Source organism: Myripristis murdjan, chromosome 13 (assembly GCF_902150065.1).
Source record: "Myripristis murdjan chromosome 13, fMyrMur1.1, whole genome shotgun sequence".
Lineage (NCBI taxonomy): Eukaryota > Metazoa > Chordata > Actinopteri > Holocentriformes > Holocentridae > Myripristis > Myripristis murdjan.
The window spans coordinates 5,285,096-5,302,089 of NC_043992.1; the positions used below are offsets into that span (position 1 = coordinate 5,285,096).

Consider the following 16,994-nt stretch of genomic DNA (forward strand, 5'->3'; position numbering starts at 1 on the left):
TCTCCTCTGGAGGACAGCACATGGACACAGCCACACCCACGGGGACATGGACACGCCCACACGGACACGCCCACAGCCGGGCTGCTACAGGTGACCTGCAGTCATGTGACCTGCGTGGTTTATGCTGCTGTTCAGGACGGCTGCACCAGCTGGCTTCGTGGTGGAATATCAGCAAACAGGACAGTGCCTCCACTTTACCTCCTCTGATTTTTAAACTTGTGAAAAAGTGCCGGGTGAGTGAATTGCCCGATTGGTTCAGTTTTATTCACCAGTTTATTTAACAGGAACTGTGCACAACACAATAGTTGAGCCAGTTAGCTAAATCAGCTGCAGTCTCTAAGCAGGAAAACGTTAAATTTAACAAAAATGATGCGTCCCATCATGACGTGTAGGACAACTACTGAGGGCATTACAGTCGCACGAACCACAAACGTCGTTACTTATATTTCTTTTCCACGCGCTGCAGGTGAAGGTTTATACAATTCTTTGTTTCCCCAAAATGACCAGCTAAGAGTCAGCTGCACCTGAGATACCTGGCTGCGCCGCTTCGCAGAGGAATGCTAACAATACTAGCAAGCTATTTTAGATCTGCAAAGCTTCTCTTTGACAGCAGCGTAAAGAAAAGTCAGAGGTTAAAACTCAGAATGGCAAGGTACGCCATGTGGGAGGGTCGGGACAGGTGAGGTTCCGGGGCATGTGTGTGACAGAGGAATGTAAACAGGCGCATGGCCTCTGCTGCCCGCCACGTCAGTCCAGCTGAAATTCAGCTTTTTTTTCTGGCAACAAAAACAGTTTGTAGGCAATAAATTACAGTCAGTCTGTCAGGAAAACTATCGTCTGTTATCTTTAACCTACCAATTGAATTTCCCTCCCTAATGGTTACTGCAACTGCATGCACTTATATACTAACACATAATTACTTTTGTTTTTCTTTTCATTATAGTACATCACTTCTTCTGCTCCGCCGTGCTCTCAGTAAGATATATCCTTCAACATTATGCCGTTAAAATACTCATAAATTAGACTTTCGATACAAGCTGCATGAATAGAAAAGGCTCTGGGTTCTTACAGTTGGCTGGACTTGGATTGTTATGGGACCTGCCTGGGCTCCCAAATAAACCTACGTGCAAAACTGAGCTTTAGGTTTACAAATATATACACACAGATTCATAAACTGTGCCCTCTAATTACAAAACCACACTGCAAAAAGTCCAAATCTTACCAAGAATATTTGTCTTATTTCAAGTAAAAATGTCTTATTTCTAGTCAAAATATCTCATTACACTTAAAATAAGACATGATCACCTCAGAAATAACTTGTTTTTAGACGATTTTCACTTGTTTCAAGCTAATTTTCACTTAAAACAAGTGAAAATTGGCTTGAAACAAAAAACAAATTTTGCCAATGAAACAAGCAAATTTTCACTTGTTCACTTGTGTCACAAGTGAGAATTTGCTTGTTTCATTGGCAAAATTTGTTTGTTAATTTGTTGTTAAGATTTGGACTTTTTGCAGTGCATACTCTTAGATTTTTAAACTGCACCCTCATATTGAGAAATCCATACCCTCAGATTGACTTTGGGGAACGAAAAGTATAATGTATATGCACTAAAGAAGGCTCTACAAACCACAAATAAAGTTATATAACATTAGCATTAAATGTGTCCTTACAATGAGATGAATTTGAGCACATGTGTTGTGAATCTGAGGTTACACCAAAAATAATCTTAAGTTTTACAAATCCAAGAATATGGTTTACAAATCGGAGTGTTACGGCTTTGTAATTCATAGGTATACAGATTATAAATCTGTGTTAACATCTGTAAACTGAGAGTCCAGATTTGCAAATGGATTAATTTGCTCTGTGATGTGACCCGGTGATGCTGTCTGTGGTGAAAATGAAAAACATATCTCACACCAGATGAGAAAGACACTTCTGCATGTAGCATTCAAGCTGTCACAGTTAACCAGCTGAGGTACTCCTTAAGGCTTCGTCACGTCCTCCGCAAAATTAAGCAAACAGCAAAGACTTTTCTAATACGCTTTACACAAGTTTTCAACCAGTAATCAGCACAGTCCTTTTTTTTTTTTTTTTTTTTTTTTTTTTTTTTTTTAACCAACTCTCTGCTTTTTTCCCATATTCCACTCTGGTGCTGTTGGGGCTCAAATCCCAACTCTCTGGAGGCCCAGTCTCCCCCCCTTGGTCTGTGGGGTTTTGTATCTCCCTGTTGGACCTCTTCCAACATTCATAGCCATAAAGAGGGCAGTTCATTTAAATAACTCCACTTAAATACTTAAAAATTGGCTTTATGGAAGATCTCTTTCTATTTTGGAATGGGATGGGATGTTCTGAAACGGTCCTACGATCCGTCATGCAAAACAGAACAAAACAAAATCATTACATTTGCCCTGTCGACATTTCAAAGTCGTGTTCCTTCATAGATCCTTGATGTCTCAGCCCCACTCTGTGGCGTGGGAGTGGATTTGCCGTTTGGTGGAAGCTTTAAGCCAAAGCACCCTACAGTACCATGAGTGCAAACATCTTTAGCCTGTTTGACCCTGGTGGGAATCAAACCCTGGCAGTGTTGGTGCCGAGCTCTACCCATTGAGCTACAGTCTTCAAGCTGTTGCTCAAAGGTCATTTCCTCACACTGAGGATGGTCATCTGTAGACATTCCTCCTTTAGAGCCACCAGCTCTGTCTTGTAGCTGCTTGTCTTGCCTCCGTCTCCATACACACAGGGCTGCTTCTTTGCAGAAAGGGGTGTTTCCATGGTCACTGAGCCGGCGTTGAGGATGTCGGCATGCGATGGCGAGGACGAGGAGCCCCTGTGGCAGGCTGCAGCCAAGAGTGCAGAGAGGGCTCGTCCCACGTCATGCCTGGCCCCCTCATTGACAAAACAGTACAAAATGGGGTCGGCGACGCAATTGAGGCTGGTCAGAGCCAACGAGACGTGGTACGCCGCGAACAAGCTCTCCTCCGAACCGCAGTCACAAGGCTTCCTCAGAAACATGATGCTCCGCCAGAGGAGGAGGACGTGGTACGGCCCAAAACACAGCAAAACAATCAGGATGAGGCTCAGTGCCAGCCGCTGAATTTTGGCCTTTTCCTGACGCTCCGTTGACACATTGCAGCGCACCGCCACGAGGATCCCACGGTAGGCGACCAGCATGGCTGTCCAGGGAGCTAGGAAGCCCAGAAATGTTCGGTAGAGGTTCATTCCAGCCACCCAGTCCTGCATGGGATACTTCTCGAAGCAGAAGGTGTGGTTGAATCGATCCTGGAAGAGCTCGTCGTGGAAGAGAGGAGCAGAGTTGGCTACGATCTCAATGATCCAGACCAACATGCTGACCAGGACAGCTAGAAAGAAAAGGAGAGAGGAAGAGGAGAAGAAGCTATTATATGCTGATATTCCTGTACTCTGCGTACTGTACTTTTATGAGGAAAGACTGCACTTTGTAAATTACAGATGCATAAATACTGCCAAAACAAATTGTGAGTAAAAAGTTAAAATAAGCACTTGACATCACATAACCCGTAGCTTTATTTAACACTGTAGTCCAGTAGCATTTGTTTGGAACAAAAGTCTAACCAATCATCACACCTACTAAGATCCAAAGTAACACCATTATATGTGAACAAGTCATGTGGTGTTGCTTTAAAGTCCCCATTAAATGACCTCACACAACCTCTACGTCCCATAACACAGAGAATCTTAAACATGTATTTATTTATTTATTTATTATCTCATCCACCTGTCCCTTCAAAACCAAGAGAGTAAGAGTCCATTTCCTGGGATCTTTGATGTGATGCATTACATGTGACTTTTGTAATGAGGATGTTTTCTGTTGTGGTACCTGTGATCATTTTGTTCAGTGCTGCTATCTACAGTTTATCAGCACATCTCTAGTAGGAATGAAGAGCACTCGTCCGTATGATGAGTTCATTTACAAAATGTTTCATATCCATGAGGAGAAAATTGCAGCAGTTCATCCTGAATTCATCATTTGGTATCTCTAAAACTGATATTCCAGTCAGTGAAAGTGTTGATTCGACCAAGAACCATACCATAATTTGATTTTACATGATGTCATCAGTCTTAAGTGTCACTTTTTCCAAACGGTGGATATCACATATCACTGCCTACCTGTTTTGACCCGTCGGACCTTGGCGAAGCGCAGGGGGTACGCCACAGCCAGGTACCTGTCCAGCGATATGCAGCAGAGGAAGGCGATGCTGACGTAGATGTTAGTGTAGAAGATGAAGCCAAACAGCTTGCAGCTCTCCTGACCGTGGATCCAGTCATCGTGCTGCAGGAAGTAGTCGATCCACAGAGGAAGAGTGGTGATGTAGAGGAGGTCGGCCACCGACAGGTTGATCAGGTAGATGCCGAGCTCGTTACGTTGGCGCACCTGGAAGGAGAGGCGGCGAGCGGATGAAGGAAGGGAGAAAGAAATGGAAAGCAGAGAGGAGGGAAGAAAATGTTAAGCAGAGGAAAACGCTTTCTACGCTTGAACAAATCACCAAAGACAGAGTGAGACAAGTAACATCTGTTTCCCTCCAGTAGTAAAACAAATTTTATGCAAACTTTTGACATAAAAGTCTCATTAGGTTTGTTTCTATCAGCTGGTCTGGAGTCAATAAATCAGCTGCCAGATCAACAAGAACCCACATCCACCAAAGAGACTGGAGAAGCGATTCGTTTTGGGCAAGCTGCTCTTGTTCTTTAGTTTCAGCTTCAGAGTTGGCCATGTTTTCATACAAAAGCAAATGCAACTGATCATACTCTAATGCACCAGCTAATGGCCATGAAACCATGAGGGCTTATATGGGAGACAAACCAGCTGTGGCATTTCATGGAGGATGAGGCTGAAGAGATGGGAGGCACATACACACACATGAATCTGAATGAGCTAACAGCACGCAGCAGAAAGTCGGACATGGTGAACAGATATTTTACAGATGACAGTCCAAAGTGTGAGCCAAACTACAATACAGTGGAAGAGAGCAGGTTGTGCTGAGGTTATATTATTTCTACAACAGCAGCTGTGTTTACATGGACTCTAATATTCCACTAATAACCAGAATAAAAGCCCAATCAGACTAAAAATGCCTCATGTCACCACCTCAGTGTGAAGACACTGGCCCGATCAGAGGGAATTTTCCATCGGGTTGAAAGGGATGGAGTAAACTTATTCATGGTTTATATTAGCACCTCATAACCAGGTAAACTCTTAATCTGATGGTTTCTCTCTGGTTGGAATAAATCAGTTTTTTTGCACATGTTTGCCGCATGTGTGGGAACACCAGGTGACAGGACGAGTTTCCAAGAAGGACAGAAACACGGTGGCACCAAAACACAACAGCTCTGTGGCCGATAACTTTTTGGATTACGTGTTTAAAAGACTGTTGAATGCTTCCATGGTCTAAAGGCTTGAAACCACAAGATGAACCAAGTCAGAATCCACCTATCCATCGACTAAACCAAAAACTGCTTGAAAAAGCCTGAAGGCTAAAATTCAAAATGACCAAAGTGGCTCTGACCCAGCCAGGTTTCAGTTTTCCAGTCTCATGGATGACCTGATGGGAGAACCACCACTGGAAAACATGACTCAGCCTGTATTATATTTATATTTATATTTATATTTCCAGCAGATAAGATGCTTCTCAGCAGGCAGACCCACTTTGCACATGTCAAAAAAGTTCAATTCTGATTAAATGCTTCCTTATTGAGTCCATTTATTTAGCCTCCATGTAAACAGTTGAGCTAGAATCTCTAATCAGAATAATTTCAATTAGGTTGAAGGAATATTGTCCATGAAACCACAGCCGCTGTTTGTCCAAAGCAATTTTTCCCATAATTTCTCTACCAGCTATAACAAAAATTGCAGATTTTTTTTTTCAGTGGTGAGAAAATTATATACACTTTGTTTAATGATAGGGTGTATAGGGAGGTTGCTTTGTATTGTGTGGAGAATATGTGGCAGGGAAAGTCGTGCGTGTGTGTGTGTGTGTGTGTGTGTGTGTGTGTGTGTTGCTCACCTGCATGTAGGCAGCCCACAGGGCCATGCAGTTGGTGGGCAGACCCAGAACGATGACTATGATGTAGAGCGTGGGCTGGAAGAACTGGTCCACCTTACTGTCCACATCACAGAAAGTGATGTTGCACATTGTCCTGCCTGAGCACGCTCTGACTGAGTGTGTGTTTGGGAGGACGGAGTCACGTGTGTCTCTCTGGGTGAAGCTACTCTCAGCTGTGAGCTTCCCTCCTCAGCTTCACTACGGTCCAGCTCCGGCGGCTTGGCGGTGACATAGCGACTTCGGCCTCGTGCACAACTGGCATAGCCGCTGCGGAGCCACAGAGGAAAATGGCGCTGTCTTATCCCGGGTGGTGGGAACAGGCAGAGCATTTCATGGCTCCTGTTTCTTAAAACACTGTCCTTTTCACCCAGCGGGCTCGAGGCGCCATAATCCTCTCTCACGCTTCAAAGCCGGCCCCCACGTTCATCAGTTTGGAGGGAAGGAGGAGAAGAAAAGAGGAAGGGAGGGACAAAATGTGGTGAAATGAAAGCTGCGTTATCGACACAGAGCCAGGCCTCCTGCGCCTGGACACGACCTCATCAATCTTTTAGAGATTAGAGGTCTGCCAGGTCTGCTGCAGTCTCTGGATGTGTGTGTGTGTCTGTGTGTGAGAGAGAGAGAGCGAGCGAGAGAGAGAGACAGAGAGGTTGTGTGTCTGTGTGTCTCTCTCAAGGTCCTGATGACACACAAAGCTCCTCAGGGATGCTCATACTGAAGCAGAGGCACCACTCCACAGCGGCTCTCTGGAGCCAGCAGGCTGCCCGTTCCGCTCCGAGCGCCAACACAACTGCAAGAGAGACAAGGAGAAGAGGACACTTTTGACTTCTGATGCTCTGTAATGAAACAGCTTTAAAAGAAAAAAAAAAAAAAAAAAGAAAAGAAAAAGCAAGTAAGAAGAAAAAAGAAGAAGAAGAAGAGGAAGAAGAAGAAGCAAGTAAGAAGATCTCACTACTCCAGCACCCACAAACACACTCACACACAAAAACATGTGAATTTATGGTGGAATAACCTCTACGGTTTGCTTTCTGTGGTCTGAACTGTAGTCCAAAAGTGGAACTTGTTGTATTTTTATATCCCTGAAACAGCAGAGTCAGGAATATCTGTCCTCAGGAACGTCATGTGTTTACCCTGACGGACGCTGCATCGCACACACTGATCCTGGCTGTGTGATGCAACATATAGAATAAAGTTTATTCAAATCTTTTCAAAGCAGCTGTGTACATTCATGACGATGATTTTGGTGACCTCCTGACCTCTCCTCTAGAGCCAAAGTCAAGCCAAACTCAGGCTGTTTGTGGGGGGGGGGTACCCTGCTGTTGTTCGGTGAGAGCACGTCTAGTTGGATTTGGTTTGTTTAGATTCACAATGATGATTTACAGGTGAGCCAAGGCCGGATAAACAAAACCACATGGACTCAAAATGATGCAGACAGAAAAAGAGATGGAGCAATATAGAGCAGAAGAGAGGCAATCAGAGTGACAAAGACTGCAGCCGTGGCCATAGACATTTGCATGATACTTCAGTGTGTAAAAGTGGCTGAGACAGCAGCAGACACTTAAAAGAGGCATTTTCTAAACTCTACAGTCATACAGTTCCACTTTATTTTTGAGCATGACATAATAATCGAGGTCACGACCCCGGTGTGCTCCCGGCTGGCTGCAGCCCTGACCACAGCAGGTGTTAGACAGAGGCAGGAGTCCAGCCCAGTGACATCAGTGTGGAGATTCATCACCACCTCAGCTGGAGACAGTGCAGCGTCACCGCACAGCACAAAGGTACAGTGCACACATGCAGTGTAAATACAGAGAGACTGAGAGCAAAGGAAGTGAAATCCTTCTAATTTTACTTATTTACTTATTTACATATTTAACAAGTTCACTGAGCCACTCCTCACTCTCCTGTTCAGACCTCACTGACTGCTCTGACATTTCATACACTTGTCTCTGTCCATAAATGTGTTCATAAGACCTTGAACACTCTCCTACCAAAGTTTCAGGTGGTTTTCACTTCAATGACTTTATTAATATAGTCATATCAAAATTGTGATTTGGACCACAGTTTCAACCAAGAAATATGTAGTGCTAAAAATGTAATTATTATACATTAATATGTATTATCACACTTTCACAACTTTAAGTGTGCTCTTTTACCCCTTACAGCTTTCAAATGAGGAAGGCCTTAATCTAGGCTATTTTAAACCAATATTCTATTCTGATATAAATAAATGTCCATTTTCCTATTTAGTATCACCAAGCCATACAGATTCAACCAATACCCAGATATGGATAATACTCATAGGTTTTTCACAGCAACAACAACAACAAAATAATAAAAAAAATTGCTGCACAGGAAGTGATGTGATTTACCGTAGCGATGTGCAAGTCATGAACAAATAGTTTGAAACTCCAGACTATTGTGCAAGTCTCACATTAAACTGTATTTCTCTAAATATATCAACTAACAAGTTAACGCTTGAGTTAACACTTTGGCGATACTCGCCCTCCCAGTCCAGTGGCCGCCCCGTGTGCTGAGCTGAACTCCAGCTCCACTAATCGCTCACTCACCATGACACCACCATCATCAGCCGGATCTCCAGCAATGATGAGTTTTCATATCGGGAGGAAATCAACTATCAACAATCACCATCTTGCAGAATGGTGCACAGGAAACAACTTACTGCTCAACGTCAGCAAAACCAAATATGTGATAGTTGATTTTCGAAAAAAGGAGGCAAAAACACACAACCCTGTTTACATCAGTGGAGCTGAGGTGGAGCAAGTGAGCAGTTTCAAGTTCCTGGTAATCAACGTAACAGAGAACCTGTCATGGACTTCACATATCTCTGCCCTGGTTAAAAAAGCCCAGAAACGGCTGTATTTCTTAAGGAAACTTAAGAAAGCAAAATACCCATGCCAAGTTCTTGTCAACTTCTACAAAGGAGCGATTGAAAGCATCCTGACTGGAAACATCACAAACTGGCATGGGATGTGCACGGCCCAGGACAGGAAGACTCTGCAACGAGTGATTAAAACTGCCCAAAACATCATTGGCACCCATCTACCAAGCATCAGTGATATCGGGGAGGTGAGGTGCCTGCGCAGAGCCAAAAGGATCCTAAAAGACAACACCCACCCCAGCCACAGCCTGTTCACCCTGCTGCCGTCAGGCAGAAGATACAGAAGTATCCGCTGCCGTACAACCAGACTACAGAGCAGCTTCTTCCCTCAGGCTGTGAGACTACTAAATGCACCATCTGCACTCCTCCATGTTTAATAATTTTTTTATACAATCAATTAATCAATCAAGAGGGAACCACATTTTAATTTCATTATACAACCTGTTGTATAATGACCAATAAACTTCCTTGTATCCTTGTAAAAAGTTCGACGCCACAGTCAGCAACCGTCCAAGCCGGAAGTCTACAAGACCCACAGTTAAATCATTTTATCCCATTCGGGTTAGAGCAGTAACCGGCTCATCTTTCATGGTAGTGGGGCCTCTGGGTGACTGACTGACTGACTCAAAAACCCAGCTCTCTGTAGTGATTAACTCATACAAACTTGAGTCAGTAAAAGAGTCAAACTTCCCATCTCTAATTTACATTTTCAGGTTATAATAAATAGAAAAAACTGGATATCAGCATAGCGATGAAGGAGGAGTTACAGGAGCATCCCTAAATGGGACACTCGAGGACTTTGGGGCGGTTTCTTTGAGGACCTGAAATCTTGGATAGGACTGATCGTGCAAGGGAGGAGTGAAGGAAGCTGTCTTGGCTAAAATAGAGAAACCATCTCTCAACAGAGGAGGAGACTCAGATATCGTCTGCACTCAATCTACAACACTGTCCTGTCATCTCTTCCCAGGAAGCTGCACCATTCAGCACTGACCTTGGTTGACCCTAACAACCACCATCCACTCCTGGAGTCAGGTGACCTCAAAGACACTAAGGACAGTCGTCACAGCGGGGAGGAGCACTAACAAGCCGGTGGTGTCAGCCGCCTGGAGAACATCTCACTGCAAAAACTCAAAATCTTAATAATTTGTCTTATTTCAAGTCAAAAATGTCTTATTACTAGTAAAAATATCTCATTACACTTAAAATAAGACATGATCAGCTCAGAAGTAAAATGTTTTTAGACAATTGTCTCTTGTTTCAAGTGAAAATTTGCTTGAAACAAGTGAAAATTTGCTTGTTTCATTGGCAAAATTTCTTGTTTCTAGCTAATTCTCACTTATTTCAAGTGAATTTTCACTTTTTCCACTGGCAAATTGTGCCAATGAAACAAGCAAATTTTCACTTGTTTCAAGCAAATTTTCACTCGAAACAAGTGAAAATTGTCTAAAAACAAGTTACTTCTGAGGTGATCATGTCTTATTTTAAGTGTAATGAGATATTTTGACTAGGAATAAGACATTTTTGACTTGAAATAAGACAAATAATCTTGGTAAGATTTTGCGTTTTTGCAGTGTCCAGCAGCTGGGAGTCCACCACACTGTCACAACTGAAGAAGCTTCTTGGATCAGAAGGGAAACGTCTTCAACAATCTCCATGCAAGTCCAGCTACCCTCGATTCAGCTCTGTGTGGATAACCCTGGCATTGATGACCGTGAAGCTCCACATACAAGGACTGGACAGTTAGCATGAGCAGCATCAGCCACCGTGGCTGAGCAGGCAACACCTACAGAAAGTCAAACTCCATCAGCACAAAATCCAGGAACAGGCCCAGTGTCCAGGCAATAGGTTGCTGAAAATCTGTTTAGTCCAGTGAATGCGTCACCTCAACAACTACTGAAAAGACACCTTTGAGCAAGGCACTGAACCCGCAGTAAAGTGCTCTGGTGTAACTTCTCAGTGGCAGGCAGTGTGGCTGTGGTTGTACTGGGCGGCACGCAGGCAGGACACCTGGAAGAATGTGAAGTAGGATATTTCCAAAAACGAGCAAGCACATTCAATCAGTCTTCTCTGGAAAAAAAAAAAAAAAAAGAGTAAAAAGTCCCAGGAAAAGGCCTGAGGTGCCTGTCACCGTGAACCGAAACTGTTTAGACAGAGAAGATTTGTGAAGGAAACGGCTACAGGCTGATAATTTTACAGTCACTGGTGTGGACCAGTGACTTTGGACAGAGCTGACCCAGTGCCAGAGTCACATACTGTACGCACACATGAATGTAAGCAAACACACCCCAACACACAGGCACACACATGCATACACACCAGAGCACAAAGTTAGCCGTGTCTTTGGTGACCTGACCTTGTGAAATAACACCTTGTTGCTGGAAACACCCATGTTGATATAATGGACCGTAACTGGGTCACAACTCTGTGGTCTGTCAAACTCAGGGCTTCTGTCAAAACACAGGCAGTGCCAGGACAGTCAGCTTTTATGGCTTCAGTTCGCTTATCTCTTCATCAAACATTTGTCATGTTGGAGGTAAAAGTTTCTACTTCCGACCTTCAGCTTCCCCAAAATGATTTGTGCTGTTAGCATTCCACGTTTCAACAAGCTCCATCTGTGCCTCGGATGTTCCACCGGGGAAACCAACGCACGTCAAGTCGGAAGTAAAGGTTTCTCTATTTTGCTTTCAACTTCTCTAAAACGTCCTGTTTGCATTTTCAGCATTCCACACTGACACTGCCACACCTCAACTCTGTTGGTTTAACTGGGGAATGCTAGCAATGCTAACAATCGCCATATTCCTTTAGCCTTTCATCATTTCTTCTTCCATGACTTCTTCTTATGAAGCCTCTTTACTAATTCCCCAGGAGGGAAACTCTTTGCCCTCTGGCTCTGATGGCGGGTTAGCTCGGACGTGCAGCACCGTGTAGCAGGCAAGAGTTAAATACTCAGCGATGCTGTTGTAAGAAAGACTGCATGAGGGGAAATCAAATCTGAGCCCCGTGCTCAAGGCCTGGCATCCCTTGCATCACTTTCCTCCAGTGTGGCAGGGATCTGGCCAACAGCAAAATTAAATTCGACATGTCATGGTGTCCCTGTGAGAGAAGTCAGTGCGGTCGCAGCAGCGTGGTGAGGCGCATCACACATGTGGCTGCCGATCAGCCCGGCCTCCTTATCAGATGAAAGCGAAGGGTCACATGCCAGTGACAAACCACCGATAAACATCACTCTTATCACCTCTTCTTATCCATTTGCAGTGTGTGCACATGCATTGGCTTTGTGCTGTGTGACTACAAACTGAGTTAATTTAAGATTGTTGACTGGAGCCAGCGTTGCCAGATGGCAATTATTAAACTATCGCACAGCAGGCTGGACGTTATCGTATTCTGAAGAAAATAATCATACAAGAACAAAGGGAGAGAAACCACAGGCATAAATGCATACTTTCAAAAAAACAAAAAGAAAAAAAATAACCACACACACACACAGCCTACTCACATACTACAATAGCTATGAAGGGTGATATTTCATTTGCTCACCACAAGGGCCAGTGGACCCCCAAACTGACATCACACCTGTTCTAATCAGATTTAGTCTCAGGGATCCCCCTCTGATCAGATTTAGTTATTCCAGAACTGTCTGTACTGCAGATTAGCAGATTAACAGTGAAGAGTGTGAAGCCGATGAACTGAAGAGTCATTTCTAACATCTAGCCAATGAAATAATAGTGAAATGTTAATATTCTGCATATTTGTGGGGAACCCCTGGAGCCCCCTCAGAGCCCCGGGTCCCAGGCGGAGAACCGCTGACCGAGGCTGCGATGCGCAGAGTGCCATGCTCTCACTTACGTGGAAATACACACATCAAACACACACCTTCACACACAAACACTCGACCACCAGGCCAAATTTCAGCTTCCTCAGGCAAAAACTGTGGCTGACAAAGGGTGGAGACCGACTGACCGAGCGAGCTGTAGAGCTGCTGGTCACAGCTAAAAAAAACTGACCCTGGATCAGCAGTAAGGAAATAAAATTTATTGATACATTATTTCTGTGAAATGGCATACAGTTGGCCAATTTTTGGAAATACTGACAGAGAGCAAAGCTACCATACAAATACGAATAATGCTGTCCAACACGCAAGTCAAACTAAAGTCAGCAGTTTTCTGAGTCAGACACTGATAACAACTCAACGTCGCTCTCTGCATCAGCCAATCAGCAAAACACTCCTGTTCCACGGAGGAATCTAGGCTTGCCCAGGTTGAGGTATTCCTGCTCATGTTCAGAATGATGATAGTTGATTATGTAACAGTCACTCACAGGAACCTGACCACACCAAACATACTTCTGCAACATCCACGTTCACCATCACACACGAGGCTGCTTGGTGTTAACCAGCTGCAGTGTGTTCACATGCACTCCTGGGTTATTTCTGGGTACGCCAGTTATCTGATCTCTAACTTGCCATGTCAACAAGAAACCAGGTTCCTATTCTCAGGTGAATGGATTAAGAGAAACAAGAGCGGCTAAGGAAGCTGACACAATAAAACGCGCTGCACACTTCTTGGGACCGGAGAAGAAAAACATTTCCGTCTATTTGAAATGGTCACTGAAGAATGCTTAATGATTTTCTGTCAACGTTACCTCTGATGAGACTCGAGTGAAATGAAAAACACATCTGCCTGCGTGGACCCTGCGGGGCGCGGGGCCGCAGCTCGGGGAAGTGGCCGGCTGTCCGGCGCGTTCCGGAAACTGGGCAGGCGAGAACCCTGCACTCAGCACAGGGAGCAGTTCAGAGAACGTCACGGGGAACCCAGTTTGTCCCAGCACAGGGAAACTGGGGCTTTTAAGTCATCCTGACATGTGGAGTTGTTTTGCAGCAAACAGCGAACATCATTTGTGTTATCTGCATCATCAGCAGCAAAAATGTGGTTTGTTGTCACCGTCAATTAGAGATAGTTATCATGTCTGCAGGCGGGGGGAACTCTGTGTTTGTGTGGCATGTTTGTTCAAATGTTTGTTTGCATACACGTGTGTGTGTGTGTGTGTGTGTGTGTGTGTGTGTGTGTTTCACATGTGAGCAAAGTGATAGTCCATGTGTTTGGCCTCCTCTCGGTCAGGCCAGGTCCAAACAGCTGACATCTCCACACACTGGCTGTTTCTGACATGCTGGCCGCTCCAGCACCTTCAGTCTGAAGCCTTGCTGTCTGTTTTAAAGTTTGCATAAAACACTTTGAATTGCCTTGTATCTGAAAGATGCAAATAAAAACAAATCAACTTAACCCTTGCCTTCTGCATTTACTTGTATGTTTGACAAACTGTGTAGTTTTCACATCCTAACTTCTTCTGCTGCTGTATTATCATTATTATTATTATTATTAGTGTACTATTAGTATCACTATCTATGTTCTATTTGTGTGTGTGTGTGTGTGTGTGTGTGTGTGTGTGTACTTGTGTTTTAACCACATGATAAGGATATGCTCAAATATTTATTTGGCACTTGCTCGCACTATACATCAAGGGTTTATGCCCTAAATCTCTGTGTGTGCGTACAGTAGCACACAAATCACGTTTGTTTGTTTGGGCTGCCATGGCAACTCGTCTCCAGTCAACCTCGGATGGCATCTGGAAACGTAGTCGACACAGACTCACAAAAGCTTCCACTTTACCAGTTTAACTACTTTGTGGGAAGGAAATGCAAACATGCTGTATTGAATAGATGGAACAAAAAAGTTTTATTTGAAAGGCACTCCTCGAGCAAGAGGCTGTTTGCACAGTAGTGCACAGGATCCAGGCTGGTGCTTCAAATGCCAGGACTGACTCACCTCCAGTCTGCATGTGAGCTTAATGTTTGGGACTTAACCACGTAATACAGATTTGCCTCTCGCCAAATATTCCTTCTCACCTCAGATCAACTTTTAATGACTGATAACAGGCCCCTATTCTGTGGATTATAAAGGATTTTTGAGACTCTTGCCAGTGAATACACTGTTAAAATGGCTTCCCCAGTCATTTTGAGCAATGCTGGTTTCTTGTTTGCTGAAAACTGAATCCACTTGTGGCCTTAATAGTTCCAACCACCTGAAATCTAGAGCTGAAATCTCCCTCTGCACAACTCAACAAAACTATGGCATTTCATGCCTATAATTTTGGGCTGTGCTTCAGCGTTAGGGAAATTAAACCATGACAGCAGCAGCCTGGACATGCTGTAAAAATCAGTTTCTAATCGGGTCAGGGTTTGCACATGCTGCCGACCTGTGGGCGCGGGTTCGGGCTCTGAGAGCAGACGAGCTGAAGAGCATGAGATTCTCACCCATTAGGTGGCATCTTGATACTGATAGGACCAAGAGCTGACATGTTTACTTGTTTGTATGTAAACATGTCACCCCTCGGTCCTATCAGGGGGGCGGCATGTTTACTTGTTTGCAGTTGTAACAGGCAAAATGAAAGAGACGGTGTGTTGTGTGCCGAGCCCTCTGCAGCCACACGACTGCCGTGCCTCCAGCAGTGAACATGCTGCACTTTCATAACAGTGTTTATTATCATTTCAGAATAATCACATAGCTCAACATCTTAGTGCCTCTTGTCAAACTGAATGCACGGATCATGATGGCGGTCACAGTGCATGACCGGCCCTCACCACACTCGCTCATGCACGGCTTAAAACAGGATTATTATCTCTGTGGCTGTTCATGCTTCAGTGAATTAAAACCGATCCATGTCAGCGCTGCCGTATCTGCGGCCGCCGCCGCACTGCTCTGCTGGCTCTGTGTGTGCAGCAGGTATTCACCCGTCCAGCAGACCGGGGCTCGACACGCTGCACGCTCACAGCTCCACACTGCTGGATGTGAGCCGTCCATGTTGAACTCTCGAGTGTGCAACAGGAAGACCGGAGGTAGCTGGACCTGTGTGTGTGTGTCCACTGTATGAACACAATCCCATTACATCAGTATAAGTAAATAAAAAAAAAAAAGCTCAGTCAGTCATTTTTCCATGGGTTAAAGTACTTGAGTACTTGCTTTTCAAAATACTCCAACATTTTGGGCAAAATACTCTTTTTGTGACCCAGACTGAGACCAGATGTTGGACACCATTTTAACCTCTGTGTGTCCAGAGGTTTGGTTCCTATGGGTAGCATTTCCTGTTAGCTTAGCATAAAGACTTGAAGTCTATGGGAGTCGTTAGCCTGGCTCCGTCATAGTGAAAAGAAGTGAGAGTGGTTTGAGCAGAAGTGAATTTGTGGTGGGTCTCAACCCAAATGTGTTCAGCACTTACAGCTCCACCACTCCACTTTTCTCCTGTGAGGAACACAGCAGGCGGCCAATCGCATTTTAGAAAAGAAAGAAAAAAGTCAACCGCTGATTTCAAAGGTATGATTGACACTAACAAGCAAAACCACCCTGCATAGCAATACAGCACAATATCTGTCTTTGTTATGTAGTGGGATAAAAGTCAAGCAGATTGTCACTGTTTTTTTTTTTCCAATATGAGTGACTGTGCATTAACCGACGAGCGCTGGCTTATCAGGCAGTCCAGTGCAAAATGGGGTGAGATGGACGCCAACGTTAAAAAGATCTGTGGTCAAACAGAACAGGAGACAACGTACTGCTGACAGAGAAGCATCATCACAGAAAACACTAATGTTGGCCCTGAAATCCACAGGACTGTCTCGTGTTGAAATCAGGAGTTATTTTAAGATATGAGCTTTAAAAATAGTTTGTTTGTTTTTTAGCAAATAAAATGATGGAAGCCTCTCGTTTGCAGTGTGGCGTGCTGCTCTTTGTTGCTGGACCCTGATGCTGATAAGAAGGTGTTTCTTTTTAACAAGAAACATCCAGTTGGGTCGAGTCCTTAGCCTTACATAAAGCAGAGAACTGAAGGTTAGAGGCCACTGTTATGTAGATCACAGCTGGAGAGGGGTTCAGGAGGTTTATTAGGAATGTGTGTGTGGGCATGTGTGTGTGTGTGGCTGTGGCTGTGCGTGTGTGTGTACAATGGAGGCCTATATCAACCTGTTCTG

General features: G+C 44.3%; 1 protein-coding gene across 1 annotated transcript in view; it reads right to left on the minus strand.

Moving 5' to 3' along the window:
* Positions 1 to 2,076: 2,076 nt before the first annotated feature.
* Positions 2,077 to 16,994, minus strand: part of gpr4 (G protein-coupled receptor 4) — a 63,823-nt gene continuing 48,905 nt past the window's right edge. Inside the window, exons 2-4 of the mRNA XM_030067094.1 lie at positions 6,043 to 6,868; positions 4,148 to 4,412; positions 2,077 to 3,360 (exon numbers count right to left, since the gene is read on the minus strand). Coding sequence (XP_029922954.1) covers positions 2,639 to 3,360; positions 4,148 to 4,412; positions 6,043 to 6,171 — 1,116 coding nt within the window. The 5' untranslated portion in view covers positions 6,172 to 6,868 and the 3' untranslated portion in view covers positions 2,077 to 2,638. The remainder of the gene's footprint in view (positions 3,361 to 4,147; positions 4,413 to 6,042; positions 6,869 to 16,994) is intronic.